The 22,856-nt window shown below is 39.6% G+C and overlaps 1 protein-coding gene across 2 annotated transcripts in view; it reads right to left on the bottom strand.

Annotated features, from left to right (window-relative positions):
* LOC103458409 (glutamate receptor ionotropic, NMDA 3B-like) overlaps positions 1-22,856 on the bottom strand; it is a 117,946-nt gene that overhangs the window by 19,253 nt on the left and 75,837 nt on the right. For both annotated transcript variants that reach the window (XM_008399176.2, XM_008399177.2), the window contains exons 4-8: positions 20,606-20,877; positions 18,028-18,264; positions 12,414-12,560; positions 11,005-11,150; positions 7,175-7,290 (exon numbers count right to left, since the gene is read on the bottom strand). In XM_008399176.2, coding sequence (XP_008397398.1) covers positions 7,175-7,290; positions 11,005-11,150; positions 12,414-12,560; positions 18,028-18,264; positions 20,606-20,877 — 918 coding nt within the window. The remainder of the gene's footprint in view (positions 1-7,174; positions 7,291-11,004; positions 11,151-12,413; positions 12,561-18,027; positions 18,265-20,605; positions 20,878-22,856) is intronic.

Genomic DNA, 22,856 nt, shown 5'->3' with positions numbered 1-22,856 from the left:
CCCCCACTGCCTGTTTTACTCAAGTCATTGCCAAAGAACTAACTGTTCACTTGATGGCTCAAATCTCCCCAACACTTGACAGGGGCCACATTGTAAGACAGTAATGGATGTAATTCACTTTACCCGTCAGTTTTAATGCTTTGGTTGACTGCGGTGCATTGTGTGTGACCTTCATGGGGCTGACTTTGATTTTTCGTCCAAGATGTTGAAATCGGTGACAGAGGAGCAGGGAAATGCTAAAAAAAAAAAAAAATGTACTCGCTCAGGAAATTTTTTTATTAAGTTTGAGAAATATGATTTTCAGCAACTTTCTAGTTTTTCTTTCTTTCTTTTTTAATTTAAGTTAAAAATTGTTAGTATTTTAACGAGATAAAAATGTGCAAGATAGAACAATGACTTTTGTTGTGTTGGGTAACGATAACTTTTTTTTTTTTTTATCCAGATCCAGTTCTTCATGTACCTGTGTAAACATTCAATAAACTGTGATGAGTAGATGAGAACATTTATACAAATGCTAAAAAAGTGGGAATTTAAAAGGGGAAAAAAAAGTGCTCCCTAAAGTTTGAAAAAAATAAAAAAATAAAATCCTGTTACTCCTGCTCCATCCAAACCAAATTTCAGTCCGAATCCACAAAGAAAAGTAGTTAGAAACAGAAAGAGGAAAGAGTTTAAATGGTGTACCGACGTAGCTCACTCTCCAGTATCAATTTTGTAAGATTAATAGGTGTGAAATAAAATATGATATATGATATGATAAATATGATCCATGCAGAAACATTACTAGGAGTAAAAGATTACAAGCTAAGTTTATCTAATATGTTAATCTAAACAAAATGACAAATAGTACATGGATTTGAGTTTCTAAACTATAGCAATGACACAGTAGGTAGACTGAATAGCATGCACTCATGAGAAAAAAGAAACATCTATTTCAGTCATTAGAGACTTGACTTGGACTTGGAGGAGGGAATGACTTGTGAACATGCCTACAACACAAACACTTCGTGGAAGCGACAGCCCTGGCGTGTTTTTTCCTGCCAGTAAAAATGTGCATTTTTGAAGAGAAACAATTATGAGAGTCTTTGTTTTGAAAGTGAAGTTTCTCCACTTTCATCAGGTCTGCACCTGAAGAATCTGAATCTCATCTGCATATATAAAAACAAAAACCCAAAACCCTTTGACTTCACCATCAGTCACAATCCCCAGCATGAATTATTTTTAGCCTTATTATTCTTAATGATGCATGAACAATCTCATAAAATACGACAGAGAAATTTTGAAAATGGGCCAAGTTAATTTTAAATTATAAACTTGTATTCAGGATGTTTTGAACATTTAATTTTTTTTTTTTTTACCACACCTGTTTAAATCCTCTTTAGCGTCTCTGGAATTTCAGCCACAGAAGCAGACAAAGGTGTCCGTGTATTTGCCCGTGTCAAGACGTGAGCTGCCCGACCAATGACAGCCTTATAGCCCTGGTAACAAAGTCCTCTCCCATCCTTATTTTGATCTTCAGACGCACTCCGTGCTGCTTGGCTGAACTTGAATGGTGCGCTTATGCGCAGAGGAAGAAGACGCGCTCACAAACACATCTACACACCCGCCGCGCCTCACGCGCATACGCAGCAGCAGCGAGCGGCCCCGCGTTCAGTGGCAATATTATTAATGGGGTGTGTCTAGGCTGTCGTAAACATCTCCCAGCAGCACTCAGAGGAAACAGACACATAGAGACACCCCCGCATCTCTCCTCCAGTTAAGCAGCCAGAAGATTTCAGCTGAGCACCTTGCCTGCAGCAACTGCGCACTCCCAATTCTTCTGGCTTCCTGCATCTCCCGACCACAAACCACTCTATAAATCCTTCCTCAGATGGACCAAATAACACTTCCTGACTTTCTTTCCCTCCTACTTTTTCCCCCCTCTCTTTCCTGCCTTAGTCCATCTGCTTGGGGTAAAGGTTTGTCTTGATTAGGGGACTCTGTTGGCTGGCTCTTTTATCACTTGCTGTGCAGAAAGGCGCAGGGCTGGCAGTGGGCAAATGAAAGCCCTCTATCTCCTTCTCATGGCCGACTCCAACCTCAGTCGGTCCTCGTTTTCATCGCTTTTGTTTTTTATTTGCCATCTTCTTCCATCTCAGGCGCTGCCCTTTCTTTTTTTTTTTTCCTTCCTTGTGTTTTCCCCGTTTCCTGTCTGGGTCATTTCCTGCTCATTCTTCTAACACTGCTAAGATTTATTGAGGTATTCACTCCCATCCTCCTCACTCCGACTCTAAGGGTAAATAACCACTGATGCCCAAAGTAGATTCCTTTAGCCTGCTTTTTCACACGGAATATGAATCGCGCAGTCATCAAACTGACCCGTCCTACATACCAATGAGACCTGGCTTACCGCTGCGATCAAGAGCGCCGCAACGACGGTGCTTCTTAGCTCGCTTTGTGGTGTGCAGCGAAGAAAGGAGTAGATATTCTCCGGCGCACAACAGTTGTACGCCGAGCGAGGGGAAATGCGGGAGCGGGGTCTTTCTGAGGCTACGCTCTGAGTGACAGAGAAGGTGCAACAAAGTAAGTGTTTGCTCCCACGTGGCACCCTTACTAGTAGTATCTGCATGTCTCGGCGACGTGAAAACTGACAGAAACACAAGCACGCACGCTCGCCCCCCCCATCCCTGCAGGAGCCTCCGCGTGAGACGAGCAGAGCGGGGTTACAAGTTAACAGTTTGACATATTTAATAAATTTGTTCTGTGCGCTGAAATTTCAGGTCAAAGTCACCTTCACAAGGCGTATAAGTGCAAATGGCATGTGACTGGAATAATGTAAAACTCTGAATAATAGCTTTTCATTTAACAGAGTGAAAGAGAGGCTGGCTGTTATTAGACAGAGGACAGGATCTTCTCTTGCAGGTCGTCGGCAGCCTTTTGGTTCTTAAAGCGACACGGTCCGCCGCTCTGTATACGTCGTTCCCGATTACAGCTAAACAACTTGCTTGAATCTAAATCGGATCAACCATTAACCACCATACAAACTGAAAAAATTGTTTAAGTGTTTTGAGTTTAATATTTGTAAAACTGTCTGGAAATTCAAATATACTTGTGCTTCAGAACCGCTGACATTGTTCGGTAAAGAAGTATTTGCCCTCTTGCTGTTTTGTCATAGATCTCAGAAAGAACCTGACAACATAAAGTAGGCGAAAAAATCTTAAAAGTCAATGCATCATTCATGAACATATGAGAATCAAAGTCATTGACATCTCTCAGATGGAAAGGTTTAAAAAGTCATTTGTAAGACTTTGGGACTCCAGTGAACCGCAATGAGTCTCTGTACACAAAATGAGAAAACGTGGAATGACAAAACTTCCCAGGAGTGACCTGCCAGCCAAAATTACTGCAAGAACACATCAACCAATTATCCTGGAGGTGACAAGTACATCTGGGTAGAAAGGCATCCAAGTTCTTGGAAAGTTCCAAGGCCAAACAAATAATGACTGCTACACCTTCAAAAAAAAAAAAAAACCCATTAAAACCTGTCTCACATTTGCAAAAAAAAAAAAAAAAGTATTGATGACATCCAAAACTTCTGGGAAAATATTCTATACATGATAAAACAAATGTGAAGTTTGAGTTATGTCTGTCATTTCATAAAAAAAATAATCTCATATCGAATATAGCGGAGGTAGTATTAGGATCTGACTTCAGGATGTAGACGACCCGCTATTATTGATTGAACCATAATGTTTTTTTTGTTTTTTTTTGTCCCATTGGTATGATTATTATTTTACTTAGGAATATAAACAGTGTAAATAAAAACCCAACATATCTAATTGAAAATCCAACAAATTAACACTGATCATTCTGATGTCTGAATATTAAGACTTCACTTAGTTCTTCTTAAAGTAATATCTGTGTTTGGGTTCAGCTGATTCCAGTATAATTGAATTTGCACTGGAACATCACCAGCAGAGTTTCATTGTTGTCTAGACCACTATTCAGTTCACCTCAAAAATACTTAATTCCAAAGGGAAATTAAATGTTCTTGTAAGTCTTACGGTGTATTTTATTGTCCCCATAGGAGAAATTTGTCTTGGAAAAACATGTGCTAAACAATTTTATCCGAGTTTCTTTAAGCGTTTGCTGTAGATGCTGCTGTCTGTGGGCAGGAAGGACCTCCTGCAGTTGTTTTTTTATTACAGCAGAGCTGAAGAAACTTCTAGCTGAAGACAATCTGTCGTTGTAAAACAGTCTCATGACCAAGAGGCTCAGGGTTATCTGCAAGCTTTCGAAAAATGTTTTGCAATGTATTTTTAAATTGAAAGATGACTAATATATAACTGAGGTAGTATTTAAACAATTACAAAAACTGTTAGCAAACTCCCACCACATTGACTCAGTGCAGATTTAAACCCACTTCCTCTGGGGTAAATGTCCGTCTTGCTAGCCTGATTTGGTCAAAACTAATCTCAGGGTTTCCCCTCAGTGTATCATAAGCCTGGCGGGCCACCAGGCTTTACTTGTGCCCCCACCAAGTTAAAGATTGCTTATTTATGCAAATCTTTTTAAAATGTTAGCATTTTTTAAGACTTTATAGTTGGTATTCAGGTATGATTCTTCCAATCTTGTGCTATTGTGCTATTGTCAAATTTCCTGTCAGCTTTAAACATTTTTAACTCAAAATCACGATGGGCTGCTGGATGAATGACTGCCCTACTGGCGCCAAACCACTGGGCTTCGCAAGTTTTCTGGGGAAAACCTTGAACCTGGTTCACATCCTGTGGTGCAAAAATGTCTCATATGAACATGAAATAAGAGCTTTACAGTAATATTTATAGCATTTTTACAAAATTTGCATTTATTGCTTAACCCATAAGTTTGGGAGCTGCATGAAATGGTTGCTGGAAGCATCTTGGTCGTATTCCAGGTTCTTTTTTCCTCATTCATGCCGTGGCCTACACTGTGATTATCCCATAGAACAAAAGCAAAGACCTCAGCTGTGAATAAATGTCCTCCCTCGAAAGTCTCAAAGCAAGAATGGCATTGGGACACACACACACACACGCACAATCACACACCCCCACACACACACAAGTTGATAAACACATACACTTGTTCACACACACCAACATGCAGTAATCCATGCATGCATGTAGCACTGAGGAAGAACTTGCATACCCTAAACCCCTCTGCGGGTCATTAGGTGTTTCCTGTCTGGCTATGGATTTGTTTATGGGCCTTATGGCTGGTTTGCTTAGTCTAACTTATGATCATTAAGTCCAAAGTCTTCTTGTCTAACATTGTCTTATTAATAATAGATGGCCGAGTACCCCGGGGGCATTATAAGCTCACACACTTGTTATCCTGTCAGTCATGTTGCTGACTACAGCATTTGATCTTGATCTTTGCGCGAGTTCACAGCAGAAAACCGATCTTTCTTAAGATGAATGTGTGAGTGAGTATGAGATAGATAGTCATCTTTCACTCTGAATACAGATGTGCCATCTTTAAAATGCTGGTTAGCAGTTAAGCTTGTAATATAGCAATGCAGCTGTTTTTGTGGTGGACTGATCTTACAACAAACAACGTCAATGAATTTTGAAGATAATTAGATGAACATTTGCTGTGGTGGTATTTTGATAAATGTTTCAAAATATGAGTTAGCAAGTTGCTCCTCAACCACACTTTTTTTTTAATAGACAACAAACTTCTGGAAATCCTCTTGCTGAATATTAAATTAACTCTTTTTGGAAGAATTGGTAGAGTTAATTTGAAATATTTAACTTTCTGCAACAAAACTCTTTTTAAGCAGGATTTCGAAGAAGCTGAGGTCGGATCGTTCCAGAAGCATAATGTCAGCCTAGTTTATCCATATGGGGTGCCCTTTAGGACAAAAAACTAAACACAACAAAAACAAAAAAACATTTTTTTTTCTCTATCACACACCCACACAGACTCACACGCGCACACACTTACAAGACAGCAATTGCACATATACCCCATATATCCAGTGCAGAGAAGTCAAGCTCCATCCAGAAAGATGGCCAGGATTCAAATCAAGAGCCTTTTTGCTCAAAGGCAACAGCCTGTGCAGTAAATAAACTAAACAATTTAAGTGAATTAAAACATTTTTGAGAGGTGACCAAAAACCAGGCAAAATTATACCAGAAACTTGTCAGTGACAACAAAAGAATGTGGTTTCTCTGCAACCTACTAAGGCCTGCTTTTCCAAACATTAGTGGAGGCATACGGCTCTGGAAAAAATTAACAGACCTCTGCACTGAACCCCATTGAAAACCTCACGGTCATTCCACCAAATATTGATTTCTGAACTCTTCCTGAGTTTTAACCTTAGTATTGTTGTTTCTAAATGAATATGAACTGGTTTTCTTTGCATTATTTGAGATCTGAAAACACTGCATATTTTCCATTATTTTGACCATTTCTCATTTTTTTGCAAATAAATAATTTCAAATTTCAGAGACATGTCGTTAGTAGTTCATAGAATAAAAGAACATTGAATGTTTTTTCCAGAGCTGTATGTATATATCTGTATGTATATCCCACCATGTGTTGATTGGATATCCTTTATGAATTCAAATTTGTGCATCCAATTATTATTTTTGAATAATCACCGAAATATTTGGTGGTATAAAGATTCTCACATGGATAAAAACAAAACAGTTCAAAGGTACTGCATTACTAGATGCCTAAAGTTTACAAATAATGAGCATAACTATACTTCTGACTTTCACTGCCAATGGAAAAGCAGAAAACTGAACCCAGACGAGTGAATTTGAAAGTCTGATATTTTTCGTCAACGTATTATGGAGAGATTGTCGTCACAATAGATATTTTGTGATCTTTGCTCCACCAAAGTCACGTGACAATGAAGTGGGTGTTTGAACAGTCAAACATTTAATGAAATTAAACCTCAAAAGTGTTTTGATCCCTTCCTAGAAATCAAACATTTAGTTCGATCAAAGCTCAGATAAGCCCTGTGATGTTGTTGTTTTTAAAGTAAGCTGCCCAACTAAAATAAAAAATGTAAAAAAAATCTGTGATAAGATCAACAGAGCGCCAGAAAAAATAATTTTACAAAACACTGCCCGGGGATGGGGGCTGACTGCTGGTCAATAAAAATTCCTTGCAAGTTGTATAAACAAGTGTGTGAGTCTGCTGGCGTGTGCACCTTCAATGGCAAAAGGCTTCCCCACTGTGAGCAGCTTGCAGTCTGCATCAATGGAGACCTCAAAGTCGAGCAGGGCTTTATCCATGATGAATGCATCCAGGGCCGGAGGATCTGTCCTTCACCACCAACACACACACACACAAGAAGAAAAAGAGAGAGAGACAGAGAGAGAGAGAGAGACAGTGACTGATTAATTAAAGACCTCTAATCTGCAAGAAAAGTAAATATAAACATACGCCAGATTGAGTTCTCCTCACCCCCGATTCTCACGATTCTGAATGTGAGGCTGTCATGTCAGCTCGTCATTTATAGGGAGGATTAGATTAACCATGCTCCAATACACTTTGTAAACACATATATCATTACCTAAACCAACAGGCTCTGCAGCAGACCGATAAGGCATTATACACTCTGCAGAGGACTCTCCTGCTCCAGCGATATTGATCCAATCGACCCTAATTGACCCCTAATTACAGACCGTCCCCGTGCTGCTGACCACTGCTGCGGCTGTGGTTAAGGATGCACAACACTCAGAGTCTGAAAAATATACCTGCTTATCTAAGATGAAGACATTCACTTTTTCAGCATAAGCCCATACGCACCCAGGTTCCACTGGCGAGATCGTTAAATTTACGTAAGCGCGTACACATGAAAACATATTGTTACCGTCTATTGGTTTAAAAAAAAAAAAAAAAAAAAAAAACAGACCAGCCTGATCAAATTTCCAGTAACTTGCTATTCAGGACATGAGCCTCGAAACAAAAGGTTGACTTTACAAAGTCTTTGCCTTCCTGGCAAAGATGGAAAGTCTGTTTTTCGATGTCTAGGCCTGTCAAATATGAGGCGCGGGGAGCAGAGAGGATAGAGACAACTTACGGGACTAAAGAGGGTCGGAATTCACCCGATGCATGGCCTTGGAATAAGAATTGAGTTTGCCCGCGTACGAGCGCGCGCGCACACGAATGCATGAAAGACGACAGCCAGAAAGGCATGTTTCAAGTGTGCGCACAGGTGGAGTGTGTGCAAGTTATTTTCTGAGCACTCTACACATGTGTAAATACGTATAAGTAGCCAAGGAAGGACTGGATTTTTCTCCTCTCCAAGATTTGTGAGGAGTATTGAGGTCAGTAGTTCTGCCAACACAGTATTTTACATTCCAACTCGGGCTCCCTGCGCTGCTGTGTCTTACAATTCAGCTTTGCCTTGCACACAAACAAACACCGCCTTCATCATCCTCTTTTTCTGAACAAGCGCTTTGTATCTTCCCACTGGTATCACAAAGTCAGCACATGCTCCATCTCCGCATCTCCGCTGGTGCTTTATGGAGCAGGCAGCGACTCTGACAAGTGCATGTACGGTTATAGCATCATCCGTCTTCAATGCTGCATGTAGCCGGTCCAAACTTACTTTTTAAATCCTTGCGGTCTGTGTTCACTCCGCTAGTTTTTCCGTGAAGCTTTTGAAGGCTGCGCTGACAGATGTTACGGAATAAGTTATGAAACCTTGAGAGTCTTCGCTACCTAACTCGCGATACGGTTTATTTGAAAATTTTAGGATGATGAAGGAAGAATTTATGCACTGATCTACAGGTTCAATAAAGTTGAAGACTTTGAAGGGTTTCAGTATTGTCCCTTTCATCCTTCTTTACTGTCACAACAATCAGCTGGATAAGCCAGACTCTTGAAGAAACAGGCAAAGCGGCTCAGACACCAGCACATCGGCTGCCCTGCTAGGTTACAGAAGTGAGATGTGCCGGATGTGTTGGTGTAAAGTTCAGGTACAGTGAGCTCAAAATAGCTGTTTACGTGTTCAAAATCAACACCGTAACAGGAACATGATCAAAGCAGAGATTGTGGAGGTGGTACGTAATGCATGCTCCAGTGTTTATGTTCAGCCGAAAAATGCCATGAGCTGATGGCAAAGAACGTGAAAAAATGATTAAATATTTTCAAAGTATGCCGACTTTCACAGTTTATTAAAAGTACATGTTTTAATAAGGTTTATGTGAAGTTTCTTCACCAAGGCAATTTTAATGCTAGACCAAGGTACGTAGTGCCAGAGTCAGGTATCCACTCGTTCCACATAAATTTAGTAAAGAGTTGATCTGAATTACTAACATCGAAAGGACAGTCACCTCTGTATCAAAATGTTTCTCTTTATCTTTCTTTGATGTATTTGAACCATTGTTAAAGAAGAAACAAATCATCTGGTGGCCAGAGTCGGTCGATTTTTGGCTTGATTGGTCCTGACTGGTTCCCACCCTCCCAAAAATCGAATCTTTTTTCAGATCGGAGGACATAAAGTCCTAAACGATATCGTGCCAGGTTCCACTAACACTGAAGAGAGTTGGCAGTAGGATCTGGGACTGTTTGAAAAATGTTCAAAGCTAAAAGGCAGCTGGAGAAAGCATAAAGAAAAAGGTTATTGAAAAGAGAACTGTGTATTCTGTGACGTATAGCTGCTGTTAATTAAGGCTGCAGGTGGGTATAAATACACAGGGAAGGTAATAAGGGGAAAGTGGACACAGCTGGGATCAATCAAGGGGTGGACAAGACGACACAGGAACTAAATAAACACAGAAAACCCAGATTCTCACAGTGTCACTCACTGAATCCATTTTTTTTTTAGATGGCTTGCTGCAAATGATTTCTATATATCAGCAATGTAAAAATACATATATTGCTATTTCTGTTCAAGGTCACATAAGACCCTGTATTGCTCATTTTGATACTCGGTGAAATGAGTTGCAATTTGTTGGTTGAAATAGCATGCCTAATAAAATGGCCAGTGAATGTGTGTATATGTGGATGTTCATGTACAGAAATCTGGCAGCATGGTGGTGCTTAGCAGTGTGTTTCAGCAGGAATGTCACGGGGTCAAATCCCAGCTGTGGCCCTTTTCCGTTTAGAATTCGAATGTCCTTCTTGTGCACACTGTGGGGTTTCCACAGGCACTCTGGCTTTCTCCCAGCGTCCAAAAACTAAATTCCCACAGAACAGACCTACCAGTGTGAATATATTTAGATGCAGGGGTCCTCTAGTTCCATAGTTCAGCCGGCCCCCTACAGGACGGGGTCCCGCAGTTGCATAAACCTTTTTTCTCCCTGCTGAAAATATTTGTTTTCCTTAGCACCTTTGTGTTTCAGCCGCTTTATGTTTTTTAATGCCGCGTACGAATCACTCTTGCAGCCCTTGTGAATTACTTAAACTTTAAAAATAAACACGCTCTGCCTCCTCGCTTTCATCTGCTTTCTGTCCCCATTCAGCATCCCACTGAACCGTTCCTTCCCAGCGATAATTACATCAGTCTGGCCCTGACTTGCGTTCATTCCTATTTTCCAAAACTCATTATGAATAAGAAAACCATCTCCCCCCGCCCCCTCCATTGCAAGCATGTTGTCAGTGCAATTTATGTCTAGTTTTACCTCACTTATACCTTTATCTGAAATGGGTTTGCATTAAAAAAAAAAAAAGGTCATGTTAATGCGGAGTGCAAATGCATACATCAACGGGTGTTCGTTTGTATCTTTGACAGGTGCAATCGCAAAGTACCGTGTTCTCTTAATAAGAAAACACAGAAAAATGGATTAGAGGGAACATTACTTCGGGCGGAAAAATGGCAACAAATCTCGCGAAACCTACAAAAACACATCTAGCCTTTTGACTGCTCTCTTTGAAATTCAAAACGAATCTTTAGGACGTAATGGAACTGCTTCGAAACAGATGTGGAGAAGTAGGGTGAACAGATGCAACACACACACACAAGAATGTTTGGACTTGGATAGCAACGACTCGAGGATAAAAAAAAAAAGAACGTGCTTTAAGCCTTACTTTAGCATGTGCACACCCTCTGGCGTTGTGGGTTGGTTGAAGCGTCGCATGTAGTCGTGCATCTCCGGGAAACTCTTCTTCATGTAGTCCTCTGCACTGCTCTCCCTCACCGTCCCAAAGCGGAAGCCCAGAGAGGGATGGTGCAGCTGGGGGGGTGGGGGGGGGGTATGACACAGGAAGAGGATGGATGAAGGATGACGCCAAGGCGGTAATGGAGAAGTAAAAGAGAAAAATGACGGAACGTGGAGGTGAGATTCACAGCAACTCCAAACTCACCCGAAAATGGAATAGGGATGCGAGAAAGCAGTAGTGCTTGACAAATTATTCTGCTCCTTCCTCCCCCCGTTGAGCATTTTTCACTTTTCGTCTAGAACCGTCACCTTTTTTATTGTGTCTTTGTCAAAAACAAAGTGGCACGTGGTGGACACATTTTACCACAAAACTCTGGAAATGTCTTAAACATAATGCGGTCTGCCCCCCCTGAGCCGGTGCTTGAGGAACGACTTTCCACTGCAGTTACAGCTTCTAGCAGTTTGTCTTCTTTTTTCTTTTTAACAGCTTTCCTTATCTAGGGACCAACGGTCTAAGCTAAGTCTTCTTTGCAAAACTGCAGAAGCTCAGTCAGATTGGACCTTAAAATGAATGATGATATATTGCAAGAAATTACCTGTTAACCGTAGACTTTGACTGCATATGGATATGCTTTGCTCTGAGCCATTCCATCGTAACTTTAGCTGTTTGTTTAGGGATATTGTCCTTTAGGAAGATGAATGTCCAACCCCGTCACACACTTATTGCTTCCTCTATCAGGCTTTCTTCCAGAGTTCCCTGGTATTAAACACCACCGATCTTCTTCGCTTGTCGGTTTAGGTCTGCTGCGTCTTGGGAAGTTTGAAGTTTTGCCATCCTCTTTCAACACAAGACGTCCAAACTTAGGATATCGTAACTGTTATAAATGTTTCCACAGGTTTTCCCTGATCTGTCTGGTGTATACCTTAGTCTTCATGATACTGTTTTGTTCTCTTTTGTTCTTTAACGAACCTCTGAGTCTTTCACACAGCAGCTGTGTTTATACTGAGATTAAGTTGCAACACAGATGGGCTCTATTTACTACTGCAATTGGTGACTTCTGAAAGTAAATCAATGCACTGAATTTTTTGTTCCCAGGGTTATTCAATTGGATAGGAATGATTATATATGGATACAATTTTTCCTCCAATTCCGAAAAACAAAACAAAACAAAACAATGCACTGTTTTGTGTTTATCATTATAAAACACATTGAAGTCTGTCATGCTGGCTAAGTTGGAAACAGTAAGAGTGGTATGAATACCTTTCCAGACCACTACAGCTGTGTTGTATGTCAAAGACCTTCCAGTTATAAATTTGCCAGCATGCACGTCACCTTACCTTGTCGTCGTGAATTCCTGAAACCTGCTCGAAGGTTTTCTCTCCAACCATAACAGCAGCAAGGTTGGCCGTGTAGCTGGACAGCACCAGTAAGCAGAAAATAGCCCAGAGGTTCATCAAGAAGCGTCCCGTCCAGCATTTAGGAGTCTGCAGAGAGATGGCGGATGATAAATGAATAATTGAACAAATCTAAAAGATTGAACTATCGTAGCTCAAGAAGAAACTGTGAATTGACATTGTGTCAAAAATAGTCTTTTGACCCCCCCACCCACTTTTTAAAGTATAAAACCTCCATGCAAACTGTGTTTTTCCTCCCCTGAAATTCACAAATCGTGAAACCAATGAATCGGTAAAGGCAAAAATGAGAGAAGAAACTGCAAGAGTTTTTGCTGCAGCATATCGGACATATCTTTCCATTAAACCGCCTGCTTAGGGGAATTCAACACCTGAAATGTGCAATCATTCAATTACTGATCCAATTAAAATCCACTTAAAAGAAAGAAAATAAATTCACTTCCAGTGTTTTAAAGGTTGGAGATTAATGGGACATCAATTATACAAACAAGGTTATAACCCACTTTCACAACAGCGTGGAGAGGGTGATGAACACTCAGGCATAATTAGTTGGTTTACTGAAAAGGGAATAAAGTGAGACTTCACATTATGAGCATAATTTTCCAATTAGCATTTTTGGGGAGGAAAGTCATCCTTAGGAAAGCTTACATGCTCTCCTACGTCTCTCCAATGGAGATGTAATAATAAAAGTGGCGTCTCAGTGCCGACTCAGCACTGCCTTATGGAAATTATGTTTTCTAAATGAACGTTAAGATATAAATCCTGTCTAACGTGTTCTAATTTACCGAATACAAACATATTTAAACAAAGACCTGGAAGCAGCATTTTCCGAGCAAACTCTCAGCTGATGGGCACTGAAAAAAATAAAAATAATACAGCATTGTTGCATGAAAAGCTCATCAAGCAGGATTTAAAATAGACACCTAATTCAGGCTGTTTGACAGCTTAGCCTACATACTTGTTTGCTTCCACAAGTTGAATGTGTTTGCAGAGGGAGGGGGGAAAAAAAGAGCTTCAGGATTAGAAGATTTGTTGGCACAACATTGTAAACAGTTTGTTTCTTTTTCTCGCAAGGTTGCTCAGATTTTACCATCAAAGCCCAAAACGGCTGCAGATGTGCAGCCCGTTTATGTGCCGCTTGTATTAGAAAGGATATCCTTAATAAATAAACACATTATTCTCATAAAAAGAACCCCAGTTTACACAAATTAAAGCTCTTAACCCATTTTGACCGAGTATGGCACATTTTCTAAAATTTTAGAATGCGTTGTGATTTTTATTTTTGTTATTGAATGTAATATTGTGGTGATGTATGACTACCTTGACTAATGCTGTGCACTATGTTTTTCCCCGTGAGTGACAGTAAAGCACAAAACTGAGCTGAACAAATAAAAAAAACATCAGAGCTAAATATGTAATATTTTAGAAGACGAACTATAAAATTAGTAAAGAAAAAAAAACGAGCCCCACTGATCAAATCCATATTTTACAAAGAAGCAATAATTTCAGTTCCATTTCATAACCACGCATTAACATTTAATCTACATCTACTTCCATTTGCCACGCCACTTTGTGTCACGTATTTAGATGAAATATGAAGATTTGTAATGATAAAAACTCTCAAATGCCATATAAGTTGGTTGTAATTGCATGCAGTCTGCTGAAGATGAAAAATTACAACCGTTTTCATTGATTGTCTTTCTGATTGGCACTTATGAAATGTAACAGATTGTGACTCCTGATTAAAGCAAAATAGCTGTGCGCGGCCTCCTGCTGGTTGATATTATTTACCGGAGTCATAAACCACATTTCCTGACAGCAGGCTGTGAGGAGTTTCTTAAAAAAAAAAAAAGTTTAAATCATAAACTGTCAAAGTGGAAAAGTCACCAGCCTGGTCAAAATGACTCCCTCAATGTGTGTTAAACTTTAAAAAGAAACACATTTCAAGAAATGCATAAAAACATATTAAAGACATCACTTTGAGTGCACACAGTACAAGAAGGGAACATGTATTATGAATAATTATTTGAAAAATACATTCCCTATTTTGTACAGTTACATTTTTAATTGTTTCGTGCCTGAAATGAACAGGAATAATATGTAATAAATATTCTTTAGAGAATGGCAGCGCAAATGAATTTAGAAGATTTAGACATTCGGTACACAGTTGTGGACGCCATGAATAACTTCTTTTGTTTTACTTTCCCACCTTTTATTCTCCCCCTGTTTTCAACTTCTTGACCTACAGACTGAAGGCCAATCAACACATAATAATCTGGCAAATTTTTCAAATAGTCGGCACAATGGACAGCTGGAAGTTTCACAGCTATCCAAACTGTGGATAGCTGTGGATAGCTAGCTGTCTAAACAGCTAGCTAGACTTGGATAGCTCTTTCTAAAACTCATAATGACGAGTTCAAAATCTAAAAATCGTCACAGCTCTTTGCGTTAAAGAAATGTAGTTAGTGGATTTAACTAAATGAGACTGCTACGTGCTGACCAGCACCATGTCTGAAGTACTAGAGAAGGCTACTTTGACCTCCGACAAAAAGTTTGACTTTAAGCATAAACATCGGACAGGCATATGCATTTTTGCTTTGAAATAAATTTGAGATCTTTTCAACAACAAAACCTTTTTTTTTTTTTGCTTTATTGATGCCTCAAAGGCCTTTGATTATGTAAACCACAAAAAGTTATTTCGAAGCAATCTGCCTACTTTGTCTACAATTTCACTATAAGCACTGATGCTCGTCTGTTTGTGTTAGCACTAGAATGCAATGGACAAAATACTCCAGGTATATTCTGCTTCTCGCTGGGCTGAGCTCCAGCACCTCATAACCCACTCCAAAACTGGGGATAGCTAATGGATGTCTGAAAGGATTAAACCAAATATCAAAGCTGAACTTTACAATAACAGTTAGGGATCCATTCACTTGCCCTCCCTCCCCCGACAGGCAGGGCATGTAGAAAATGTCACGGTTTGGCTCGACACCAAGGGTCCCACGGAGCTACTGAAGGACATTTTAACGGGTCCTGAGAATGCTAATGAACACAACTGTTAACTGACACATTAGCTGCTGCAAAGAACGAACGTGTGACCCTTAGAGTAACGCTTTGAGGTGAAGACTCAAGCAACACTTTAAGGAGCAAAGTTATCAGCAGACCAACTCGCTTTGGCTTGTGGCCTTCGCCAGCGTCGCGTTCGGTTACGTGAAAGTCCTTCAAACTCTTTCACTTTGGTTATTGTGAGCAGCTTCCTTTAGGGACAGCATATTATTATGCATTTAAAATACTTCATGATTTGCTGCAAACTCAACAAGAGGGGGGCAGGCGCGATTTTTAGGAAATGACACTTGCTGCCGCTGCTTGGGAAATTTCAAGAGCACAAGCGCAGGTTTTCATAATGATGGATTTTTGGACGGCTGCGCCGCTGCATGGAAAACAAAGAATGCACGGAGGACGGAGTCATCATTCATCCGCTTTGTGGTTGGACGTGCGCGCCAATGTGACTGTGGGTGTGACACAATCTGTCAAATCTGACACGTCCCAGAAGAACGCCATTATTGCAAAGGCGCATTTAATATCTTTACATATTTATGTCAAATAAATAACATGGAAACAAGGTGCAGGAAACTAAATTGTTTCACCAGCAACAGACGAGAAGCAGTCACATCTCTTTGTCGGAGCTTCGGATTCTACATTTAGTCAGGAATTACAAAGGAATTTCACCGCCTGCAAGTGTCGATTAATGTTATTGTTTTAGTCTCAATTAATGGTATATGAAGAGGTTTCTCTTTACTTGTGTTTACAGCACAAGAAGCATGTTAAGACTCGCCTTGAGATCACATTTTCAAAGTCACGTCTTGTGTCAACTGAATTTTTACTTGGTCTTGTCTAAGTTCTGGACCTGCTGGACATGAACCGCAAAGCCAGTCGAGACCACTGTTGCAACATCTTTTTTAATGAAACTCTGTTAAACTGTCGTCTCGAATCAAATGCAACAAATACATTTTTTTTAAAAATATATATATTTAAAAATGCCAGCAATTTAAACAACGTCTCTATGTTTCAAGGATGCACAAATACATGGATGTTCATCTGCCTGTGTAATATGCAGAAAGTAACCCTTCTAAGAGGGTTGGTCATCTGCTTCCACCCCTCTGCCCGCCTTTTAATGAGCTGGTCTTCACTTTGTCTTGGGTTAGGTGGTTGTAACCTCAATTTGCGGAGCACTACAGAGGGACGGAATCAAAACATTTCCCTGGAATCAATGATGAACGCAACTGAGGTGAACACTATAAATACTCGTAGCACAACACTCCACTTCTGAAGAAAAAGCTTTCGGGAGTTTATTTAACGTTTAGTGCTGAATATTTGGAAAAGCCAACAAAATACTAGAATATTGTTTGGTCAGAGGGGAATGAAACTTGACTTTGTGAACATCACTGCAAACTTTATAATTATGAAAGGATTAACACTAGTTGTCACTCCAACATACTGCGCCAACGGTGAAGATAGGAACCTTGTGGGATTTGGGGTATTTTCCTTATATAATCAAAGAACGAATAAATGAGAAAATAATTACTGAAACATTCTTGATAAGAAGATATAATGGGGGTGAATGTTTTTTGTTTTTTTTTAGTGAGCCAATAATCAGCCCAAGATAGAAACTCAAGCTACTACAATCGTCTAATCAATCTGAAAATCTGTGAAAATATCTGAACATGTAATTGCAGAGGAGAGACCCCCACAGCCTTCAAGATTTGATGTTGGTTTGAGTTCCAGCCAAAAGCTATTTCTGCAACCATGTTAAGCACTTGTTTTCTTGTGTCATTCCATTTTTAAAAAATATAATTTACTAACTAGCCTGTTTTGATTTCTTTGTATGTGCGGATTACTTGAGTTTATACTGACATCTGACTTGAATTTCCTGCCAGTGGGCACATTATAACTACATTTACTGAGAGAAGCATTGATTTGTTCAGTTGTTGTTTGCCCCGGTGTACATCACCCTTTCTACAGCACCTTCAAACAGTTTCATCTCTCATATCCACAATTACACTTTGAACTGTGCCTGAGAATTTTTCTGTCAGCCTGCCGATTACCTCCTTTTCTATCACCTTTGCAGCCCTTAAGCAGCCCTCCTTCCCCTGCTTTCTTGTTTTTAACTTTGTGTCTGACTACTTGCGGGAGTTAACCTCTAACCGTTAAATCTTTTACCACTTTCATCCATCCCAATCATTCTCCTAAAAAAAAAAAAACCCTCCCCTTTGTATCTGTCGGCGCACTTACCCTTTCCCCTTTCTCTCCCTGTACGTACATTACCCTCTCTGTATCTCTCTACTTCATCACTGCCTACCCTCTTAACCATGCTCCTATTAATCTTTCCTCTGTTATGGTCGTCTCTATCATCTTCCCCAAGCCTTTTCCCATGTCTTACCCCCGACCGTCTTGATTCTCATTCTCTCCCCGAGTTGTTTGGGCTAATATCTACTTTCAGACACTGTGGCGAGCACAGAAGCAGGGAGAGCTTCTTTACCTTGGTGGCGACGGTGCGTCCGAAGAGTATTGCGTAGCAGAGATTGAGGGCAGACGAATAGGAGAACACACGCAGCCTGTTTCTGCCATGGGGGGTCATGCCAAACGGGCTGTTCCACTCATACAAGGTGAGGAAGAGCGCTGTGAGGTGCAACGTAACAAAAATGCCGACCCACATGGACCAGTGGAGCGGCCACATGAAGGCTCCGATGGGCGCTGCCGTGTCCCGGCTACGAACCTGAATGACGTTAAAAAAAAGAAAAAAGAAAAAAAAAAAGAAGAAGAAGCAAACTTGAGATCGACTCAAACCATTTCATCTTGTGGTGCTTAATCCAGAACTGTCACTATAAATCTCACTCTTTATTTCCAGAAAATAATCACAGTCAACAAAATTCTGATTTGTTTGAAGCAGTCTAAATTAATTGCTTCTTCTGCATGCATTTTTTTTTTTTTTTTTAAGGAAAGAATTCATTTTTTTCCTTAATTAAGTTCTAATATATTCCTGTGTGACGTTTCTTAAGCTAACTCTTGTTTTGAACTTTTATAATTAACATGTCCTCCACAAAGCTCCACAAAATAATTATTGCCAAAAAAAAAAAAGATCTGTCTCTTGCCAGAAGACCAGGATTAAGACTGAAATATACAGACGAATTAAGAGGTTACATAGTGTTAGGTTTTACTGAAACAGTCGCAGAGAAAAGATTCTGAAAGCTTTATTAGGGACTTACAGTCTAGATTTAGTTTTTTTTAGCCATGCCCCATACAAACATGAGCAAATTGGCACCATTGGCAACATGTATATTAAGCCTTCAAATAAATGAATATTTTATCGCAGCAGCATAATCTCACATATTGGGGAAAATATCCCATGATGAAAATGAAATGTCTTCAGCAAATCCATGGTGGCACCTTTATTGATATTTCTACCAATAAAGAAATACCAAGAAAATGAATGCATTTAAACATAAACTCTTCGTTGATGAGACGGCATTTCCTTTTAGTTATCAGGCTGGAGGCAGACTTATTTTTTTTACTTTGCCACCACACAGGGTGCCAGTTAAATGTTGCAAAAAACAAAAAAAAAAATCTCAAAATCTTACTGTTAAACATTGGTAGTGAAGAGGGATATCTTGGAGTTGTCATAAGAACCATTAGATGCTTTCTATGTGCCAATTGTAGGTATCGAGCTCCCAGACCTCTCAGGTCTTCTGGTTATGGTCTGCTCCGTATCACCAGATGCAGAACCCAAACAAAGAGAAGGAGCATTCAGCTTCAATCTGGAATAAACTTCCAGAGAACTGCAAATCAGCGGAAACGCGGAGTTCCTTTAAATCAAGACTGAAAACCCACCTGTTTAGAGTTGCTTTTGAACCATAGCAAATGGAGCGTTGACTAACAGATTTGATATGCATCGATGATTTTAACAAATGACACTTGACGAAATGCGATGTCTGTTACTGGTTTTCACATGTGATGCGTCTATAATGTCTTCACGTTTTCACAGTGGACAGCACTTTGAACTGCCATGTTGCTGAAGTAAACTTGACCCGACTGGTTGATTGCATGTCAGAAAAAGCCTACTCTGCAATACCATCACAAATGTAAACAGATGGCGTTAGATGAGACTACTGTGAAGTACAGCGATGGATCTGTGGCGCTGTATTCATGTTTCTCTTGCAAAGGGCGAAAGAATCTTTTCGGGGGTGTATGGCATCATGAAACCTTTTGAAATAATTTATACATTAAACAGTATGAGTGCATTTGTAAGGGTAAATGTTTAATTTGTTTAGCAATTTAGAAGACAGACAAAAAGAGGAGCCAAAGATATGCAATCCTGGGTGTGGTGATAAGAAGTAGCTGACTCTCAAGGAGAGGTGTTCCCCGTTCTAGTTACAATACAGGTGATGCCTCACAGTGTTGTAATTCATCTGCAGAGTTTGTCTTCTTCAGTATTGGTGAAGAAGACACACACAAAAACTCACTGTGCAACTTCACCCTGCAAACAGGAATACCTGGTCAAAACCTGGTGCCCTCCATGAGGAAAGTGAAAGTGGGACGTCATTGGCACTTTCAAGAGGAAAATCTTCTAAACTACACCAACGCATCATAGAGACGGTTTAGACACAAAAATCTATGTTTTTCTACGGCTATCAAGGTCTCTGGATTTTAATCCATCAGGAAAGTGTGAGTTAGTCCCAGAACTCTGGATCTAGGTAGAATAGATCCAGATTTCTTTATGCTCCAACCTTGTAAAAGAGATAAGAAATATAAGAGAACATCCAGTGTTGTCTTAACATGTCTAAAGTGTTGAACAAACCTTTGATGATAGGGATGACAATACCTGTGGCTCCAGTGATTTAGCGTAGAAAAAAAAACAAAACAAAACAAAACATTTAATAGCATGAGATGTTACATGAATTCATGCAAGATTTCAGCGTGAGATTATTCTACTGTCATAAAGTTTGAATTTATTTTAAGGCTTTAAACATATCTTCATCAGGGGTGCCAATAATTGCAGCCAATAGCATGTTGACTGCAAACTTTAAATTGAACAAAATGATGCTTAAAAACAAGGATACCAGAATTCCCAGACTGGTGGAGTAAAAGGGAGAAGTGAAATCTATCATTCTGCTCCTGGCAGAGTTGATGGAGAAAGAGGTGACGGCCATGTCGGCTGTTCCATTCAGGAGGTCCCCCACAAGGCCAGTCCAGCGTCCCGTCCCGCTCAACGCGCCGTACTTTCCATCTCCCACAATGTAAAGGTCAAAGGTAAATCCCATATCCTCTGACAGTTTCTCCAACAAGTCAATGCAGTACCCATAGCAGCATTTCCTCAGATCCCCCGGCAAATCTAAGAGGAAACAAAGGAGCGATGGTGATGTCAAACCATTTGGACATTCTTATGCATGCTTTGTAAGTGCAGCGGTTGCACCACTGGGAATCTCTATGCAACAGTGATTTAAGAAAATTGCTGATGGATCACCAAAGGGAAAAAAAAAAAAATCAACTTGGACATTTTAATGAACCTGGCACCCTGGTTCAGGCTACATTTATTATAATTGAGGCTAAAAAACTTTTTAAAATAATAAACCCTTAAAATATGTATAAAAATCGGACAGCTGGCAATGCATACTATACTTTTTGCTATTCTGATTTCTTTGGCAAAGCATTTTTTTTTTACAATCTCAGTTAATTAAATATGGCTGTCTGCCAACTCCTTTAAGTTGGGTCCAGATTTCTCCATAAGTCCAAAACGCAAAGACAATCATGTGGAAATGTGATGGACTGGCATGTGTCCATTATAAGTCAGAGATACATTTACTCTTTTTGATCATATCTTCATGCATTACAGGCTTCTTGCATGTTATTGTTTACATTTACAATGTTTTGCCACCAGTTTGGGTTAAATCATGTCTAATTTGATTCAGTAGATGTAACAACTAAATGCATCCAGCAGGGGGGGCCTAGCGCTAGTGAGCAATAGTAAAGAGGGAACTTCCTCCTTCTCAGTCAATACACTTTCTTCTATTCTCCATTTCAGGTATGGGTCTACACATAAGCTTAACACCACTGCTGTAAGGGGGTTTACGAACTGATAAATTGCTTGTGAATATGTTTTCTTACTGACTATATTCATATGTTGTTTTAGCAGGTAAGGATAAAGTTTAGCCACAGTTAGCCGGTAGCTCACAGCAGACTACGCTAAACCATGAGTGAATGTAGCAATATACTGTGCATTCCAGTTGTAGACAGTCTTTACACATGAGAGTTTGTCTCTGTTATTACTCTCATATTTGTGTAGTACATTGGTTTATAAGAAAACCATACTGTTGTTTCAAGTTTGGAATGTGGATGTATACAAGTAAGAATAACTCCGTCACGCTGGAGAAGAGGAAAGAACATGTCTGTGGCTCCTTTTTTTCAATTATTCCCCCCTTCAAGGTTTTTACAAAAACATGTCATTTGGCATGTTTGGGTTTAAAGGAAGTAAAAATGTTGGAAAAGTTGTTTTAACTTGTTGATCCTTGTATGACATCTATGCCTGAACAGTTATGTGGATTATTTTGGTTTTGGACACTAACTTCACCAGTTAGAAATTTTGTCAGATATGGGATTGTTAAAGTTGATATTTTTGGAACATTACCAGTGAGGAAGTTTCTTGGCCCAAGTGCAGGGAATGAACCACTTGGTAACAGGAAGGCCACGAAGCAGCCAACAGTATGACTACACTGCCTCTACAAAGTGTGGTGACTTTTATTTACCAGAAAAATAAAAGGCCTGCCCTGAGGACTGTCCTCTGAGCCTCTTTATACATATTATTGTATTTTTAGATTTGGAATTAAGTTTTTTATAACACATGATCATGACTTACTGCTTTAGCTTATTAACGTAGCTGTCTTCTATTTGCAGTTTTTTGATTCAATTTACAAAAAAGTACAAGAAAGGTCAATTTGAAAACCTTGAGCTTCCCTGTTGCCAAATATCTGTTTGCGTCAGAAAACATACTAGATTTATCTTCAATAGAGTAGAATATTGATTTAATGTGTTTCATGTACTTCATTCATGAAAGTGTAATGTGAATGTAGAGCTCAGCCCTTGGCACAAAGCCTGATGTGCTTTTGAACTATACTGACCATTAACAAAATGAGCTCTACTAAAGTAATGCTATACTACTATCTGAAGTTACTTTAGGTATATGGTGTACGGTACTAACATTAAAGCAAAAACAAACACATTGATGCATTAATGTGGAATTGAGAGTAATTAAAAATCCTTCCATAATACCACAGTTGTCATTGGGTTAGTTTATGACTTATTGTACTACTATTT

This window comes from Poecilia reticulata, linkage group LG22 (genome assembly GCF_000633615.1).
Source record: "Poecilia reticulata strain Guanapo linkage group LG22, Guppy_female_1.0+MT, whole genome shotgun sequence".
Lineage (NCBI taxonomy): Eukaryota > Metazoa > Chordata > Actinopteri > Cyprinodontiformes > Poeciliidae > Poecilia > Poecilia reticulata.
The sequence above is the reverse complement of the archived record's forward strand: the minus strand, read 5'-3'. Positions and strand labels throughout refer to the sequence as shown.